Here is a 6,444-nt window from a genome sequence, read left to right as displayed (position 1 = left end):
ATGGATCATGGACCTAAATGGAGGACTGTGGAAGGAGATGTGTGCTGAGATCCTTTAGACTAAATTATCTTAGAATTTTTCCTGAGAAAGCTCAGATAATTCTTCAACATATTCAAATGAGTAACAAATGATTTCTAAACCTAAATAATTTTATTATAAATGTAAAGAAGAAACATAAAATGTTCATTTATTAAAAATGGCAACTTATCAAGAGAAAATTATCTTAAGTACATTTCTAAAGAATTACGTTCTTTGTTAAACCAGTGTTTGTGTGTGTGCATGTGTGTATATACATGAATTTTCAGTAGTGATTAACATGGTCGTTGTAGATGTTTAACATACCTAGGAAAAATTAGGGCAAAGGTCTTCAGAAGACTTTGGTCAATTTCATGAAGTGTAAGAAATCCTTTATAGAATAATTTTTAAAATACACAATAAAATACATAGAATTACAAAAGAGAAAAAGCATTTTAAAATAGCATTGTTAAAATAAAGATATAAATAATTATTTAAAACCCCACAAGTTCATGGCCCTGTCAAGAACCCCTGAACTAGAACTTTCTCAGTAAATGAATTATCACCTCTCCCTTATCCACATCATCCACCTTAGAGCCATCTATAAAATTGTCAATAATAAGAGCTAGCAATTATATCATGTATAATGGCAGCAAATCACCTTACAAATATTATTTCATTTTATCCTTACAACACTTGTCAAATGGGTGTTATCATTACCTTCATTTTATGGGATGAGAAAACCGAGGCAGAAAAGGTTAAGTGACTTTCACAGAGTTGTACAAAAAATGTCTGAGACTGGATTTGAACTCATGTATTCCAAACATGTGTCATATCTACTGTATCACCTAGCTGCCTCTAAGAATTTAGTAAGGCCAAGAAAAAATTAGAATTTAATAACTCCAAGCATATTGATCTTTGTCTGGGGGCTCATTATAGGGAATTCATCTATAAATAAGGTGTTAATTACATAAGTTTGTACAACATCTTTCTTTATCCTTCCTTGGTTGTATAGCTGATAGCTAGTGTAGAAATTAGTAGCAATGCTTATTGCAATTTTTAAAATCTAAATTACAAAACAAAAAAATCTGAGAGTGAAGCAGAGCAGGGGAGAAGATAGAAATTATAATAATGATCAAATTACAACAATGCCATCTTATTACATGTAGAGAATGATAACCTTCACTAGAAATTTTTAAACATCACTATTTTTTCCTACACCAACAAAACTAGAATTATACTAAAACTATAAGCTCCCAGAGGTTGGTTGCTTTGTTTGTTTTTAGCTTGAATTTTATGGAAACATTCTCCTGTGAGAATGCTGGGTGCTGAAATGAATGGAAAACCCCAAAGGAACAGCATTTGAGGTTAATTTATTAATTAGGCTAGCCAGCAATCAATAAAATAATGGTCACTCGTTTCTCTTAGTAAACAAGAACAACCATTGGAGATCCTGGAAGCTTTAAATAACTCTTCTGAAAGGAAATTCCCTTGAGAAGTGAAAATAAACCCTGATTGGTGGACATTTAATGAGGAGTTGGGTTAAAAGTCTTCAACCTGGGCAACTAGATGGTGCAGTGGATAGAGCATCGGCCCTGGACTCAGGAGTACCTGAGTTCAAATCCGGCCTCAGACACTTAACACTTAATAGCTGTGTGACCCTAGGCAAGTCACTTAACCCCAATTGCCTCACTAAAAAAAAAAAAAAAAAAGTCTTCAACCTCTCCTGCTGAGAAGATGACTTGATTATGAATTTCAACCACCTTCAGAAATTTGGACAGTGGATTTGTCAGAACTCATTTTTTTTTCTTTTGGCAAATTTGCAGATGAAGTTTCCTTCAATCAGTAATTCTTAAATAGCCTTCTCAGTAATTTTTTTTTCAAATGCTTTGCTTGGGGGGCAGCTAGGTGGTGCAGTGGATAAAGCATTGGCCTTGGATTCAGGAGGACCTGAGTTCAAATCCAACCTCAGACACTTGACACTCAACTAGCTGTGTGACCCTGGGCAAGTCACTTAACCCTCATTGACCTGCAAAAAAAAAAACCCAAAAAACAAATCAAATGGTTTGCTTGGGTCCCAATTTAACTAAAATCACCAATGTGTGTTCTTATTTGAAAACATGCCTGAAGATAAACATGGAAATTAACATATGTCTAGAGTCAAAAATGTAGGATGCTTATTCCCAGTAAATCCAGATTTGGTCATTTGTATATTGTGTGTGTGTGTGTGTGTGTGTGTGTGTGTGTGTGTAAAACCCTAATTTGTGCATCCTTTTATGCTACCCATAAATCCAAGAATATAAACTAAAACTGAAAAAACACCTGCAATTACTACCAAGCCCAACATTCAGGGCTGATAAGCTAGATGGGCTCTCTATTGGATTTAAAGCACTAAGTTAAAGGGAGGAAAAGGAATAAGCATTGATATGGCACTTGCTGGGTGCTAGGCATTGTGCTAAGGTCTTTACAAATATTTCATTCTCTATATGAGCTAGCCAGTTACCTACCATTCCTCACCATTGGCTCTTTCACAGATATAGTAAATCTACATGGTATTACTCCATTTATGCATGAGTTACACACAAAGATAATGAAAAATATTAAACCCCACAAAGGATTGATAGGACTCCTTTGCTGATGAATGAGTCTTCTGTTTAATTGAGAGAAAGGAGAAAGGGAAGGAGTTCGCCATTTGAATTTTGAAAACAGTCATCTTTTTCCTTTTGAATTTCATGCCAAAATATAAGCAATTCATTGGGAGAAATATAATGGGATGTGATAAGTTTCTTATAGACACAGGGATTAAATGGAACTTTAAATGGATTAAATAATGATATTCTGGGTGGTGATGACACCTTGACTCCCATTGTCTGAAGGCAGAGACCCACATACACATCTTCTAAGTGTAATACTCTTACACTAAAAGAAGCCTTGTATACCATGGCAGCCAAACTTCCAGAGAACACATATCCAGTTCCAGAGCAAAAATCTGGGTAGAACTCCCCAGGGTACATGTCAAGAGGCATGTACCATTTGCTCCCTCTATTCCTTATAGGGCAATATTTCCTCATAGGAAACCCAGTGAAATAAAGCTCTGACGTTTTTATGCTAACTAGTAGCTTTTGGATCAGGTATTCAGTGTTAACAAACATATCAGAATCTGTTTTCATGACAAAGTGTGCTTTAGGGCAATAAGAGGCAACCCATTTCATGCCCATCAAGACCTTGAGGGTCAGATTATGATAGGTGTCCTGAAAGTCCTGTTGAATAATGTCCCGATACACCCTGCTTTCATTCCTTATTGCTTCAGTAGAGCCTTGCTTCTGAACACCTAACATAAATAAACGAACCACAGAAAATCCTGGCATCAGACTTTCATTCCCCCAAGTTTTCCTAATGTTATCCCTTCTTAACTTTTCATGCTCTGTGGTACATATTAAGAACACTAAGAATGGAGCAGTCTTTTTACATTTGTCTTCCTCCTGGATTAGAAATTTGTATGGCACAGGGTCCTTGTGCTTTTCCTCATTTACTGGAGTTGTTTTGTTGATCTTTAAATGGGAAGGTGTGGTGAGTTGTAGATTCAGGATTGCAATGTTTTTTTGATTCTTGAGAAGGTGTTTTTCTTCTGTGGTCTCATGGGGTTGAGATATTTCTTGGAAAGGAATCTTTTGTGAATTGAAGAATAGTTGCTTTGTTGCTATTGTTGATATTTTTGCAACTTGAGATGTAAAAAGGAAATAACTAATCCCTGAGCAAATGGCACTAATTAAGAAACATAGTTTCATTGAGAGACAAGAACATATTAGGTATTTTTTCTCATGAGCCATGTTTCATAATTTGCAAATGTTCTTTGCCTCACTATGCTTCATCAAAGGAACAGCAGCTGGCTCTCACCTACTTTTCCTTCCTTCTTAGTGAAGATGACTGGCATTTTATAGGTTTTAATTCATCTGTTGTGGAGAATTTTTCACCTGAGGAACAGAGCAAAACTGTGAGAAGTGGCATAAAAGAGATATTATGTAATATCACATATGAGTATATTATTCAATTATCCTAGTGATTTAAATTTAGACAGAACATTTACTTGCTAAAATAGTAATATATAAATATATATATGAATATAAATATTTATGTGTATGTGTGCATATTTTATATATTTGTAATTTGTATATGATTGATATGAAATCTTTACAAATTGCTAAAGGTAGAGCTAATCTACCTCCTTCCCAAATAACTTGAAGATGGTTATGATTCAACACACACTGTAAAATATTTGGGTAATAAGAAAAAGGATTTATATAGAGCATATTAAGGTATATACTCTTCATAAAGTATTAAATTTGTTTAACAAAAATTATGCAAAAAGGAAGCTATTATTATATCTATTTTGCAGATGAGGATATTAAGGGTAATAAGCGTCAGCTAAGGATGTTGTTGAGGAATGAAGAAATGGGTGGGTCAATATACCAGTAGCAAGTGATAAAATGATGCAACTAAAGAAGTTGTACAAGAAAATTCATACCTTTAAACCCTATTATTTATTGAAAGGAGAAAGAATAGATTAAAAATGACAATACTACCTAAATCAATACTACTCAAATGAATATATTGGAAACACAACTAAAAAGATTAGAAAACCAACAAATCTCAAGCAAATAGCAAAACAGAAATCTAGAAAATTAAAGACTAATTCAACCAAATTTGAAATAAAAATTGAATTAATAAATAAAATGGGAGCTGTTTTTAGGGGGAAAAATAAAATAGAGTAACCATGATGTAATTTGATTAAAAAGAAGAAAGATATAAATGGCAAAGATATAAGATATAAGAAGAAAGATATAAATAACAAAAATGAAAAAAAGATTTCTAACAAATGAAAAAGAAAAAAACATCAGAAACTTTTTCCCATGTGACAAAAAACCAATAACTTAAATTAAATAAATGAGTGCTTTTGAAATTGAATTGAAAATTTGAATTGAATTGAACAAACTTAAATTAGTAGAGTGGAGAGTTTAAACAAGTTAATTTCTGAGAAAGAAACAGAACAAGTCATAAGTAAAAATAAATAGAAAAAATTATATGGGAATTGATGGATTTACAAGTGAATTCTATCAAATATTCAAAGAACAATTAATTTGACATTAAATAAATTGTTTGTAAAAATGCTAAGGGAAAAACCCTACTAAATTCTTTCTGTGACACAGAAATGGTCTTGACAAATAAATAAGGGACAATCAATATAGAAAAAGCAAACCACAAACCAATATAACTAATGAATATAAATGGTAAATAATCTAAATAAAATATTAGCAGAGAGATGAAAACAATATATTTAAAAGATTATATACTACTACTATATTGGATTTATAACAGGAATGCAGGATTGATGTAATATTAGAAAATCTGTATGGAGAATTAACAATCCTAATAGCAAAATTAACAAAAAATTATGATTTTATCAATAGAAGCAGGGAAAAGAAACTTTTTAACAAAATATTTCAATTTCTATTAAAAATACAAATTTTTCCTTAAAATGATAAGTAATATATATCTAAAGCCAATATCTGCTATTTGTAATGTAAATAAACTATAATCCTTTTGAAGAAATTCAAAGATAAAATAAGTATGTCCATTTTTGCCACTTTTATTTGACATTGTACTAGAAATATAGCCATAGTAATAGAAGTACAGAGAGAATAGTCTGGATTAATTCACAAGGATAAAATTCAAGAACAGATCTGGAATGTAGGATTCATCATGGAAAAAACAACAACAACAACAACAACAACAACAACAACAAAGAATAAAGGATTAAAGCTAAAGAGAATCCAGCTAAAGAATAAAGGATCAGGCTAAGGATTATTTAGCCCAAGACAGACCAGACCAACAGCTGAAGACAACATTGAATCACTTACTGGTGGCACAAAATTTCATGGCAGGACATATTAGCCATGTTTGTTCATTCTTCTTTAAAATAGAAACATTACAGAATGTGAGGACCATATATATTTTCTTACTAAATCCCTGAACTAGGTATTTGAAGGGACTGCATTGGCAATCTAGTCAACCCATCAATTATTTCATCAATAAAAAAATTATTAAGCACTTATTTTATGCCTGGCATTGGGCTAAGCACTGGGGGCAGAAAGAAAATGCAAAAGAATCCCTGTCCCTCAGAGAACTTAGATTTCAAAGGGAGAGAGGGCATGAATAAAAATAGATTTATTCATACAAGTTATATATAGTATATACACTTGGAGGAGATGATTTGAGGAGCTAAGGCCCTAAGTGAGGTTTCCTATAAAAGATGGCATTTGAACTGATGTTTATAGAAGGAAATTGAGGATTCCAAGAGGCAGGAGTGATGAAAAGGAACAATCCAGTGATGGGGAATAATCAGGACAAAAGCAAGGAGGTAGGAGTTAA

General features: G+C 32.7%; 1 protein-coding gene across 1 annotated transcript; it reads right to left on the bottom strand.

Moving 5' to 3' along the window:
• Window positions 1-2,717: 2,717 nt before the first annotated feature.
• Window positions 2,718-3,887, bottom strand: LOC122753491 (beta-1,3-galactosyltransferase 2-like; the record flags this gene model as incomplete). Its single annotated transcript, XM_044000879.1, is given in 1 exon segment — window positions 2,718-3,887. A coding segment is annotated over 1 exon segment (1,170 nt), but the record flags the coding sequence as incomplete, so codon positions are not given.
• Between the last annotated feature and the right edge of the window lie 2,557 nt (window positions 3,888-6,444).

The sequence above is a fragment of the Dromiciops gliroides genome, chromosome 4 (assembly GCF_019393635.1).
Source record: "Dromiciops gliroides isolate mDroGli1 chromosome 4, mDroGli1.pri, whole genome shotgun sequence".
Taxonomy (NCBI): Eukaryota; Metazoa; Chordata; class Mammalia; order Microbiotheria; family Microbiotheriidae; genus Dromiciops; species Dromiciops gliroides.
The sequence above is the reverse complement of the archived record's forward strand: the minus strand, read 5'-3'. Positions and strand labels throughout refer to the sequence as shown.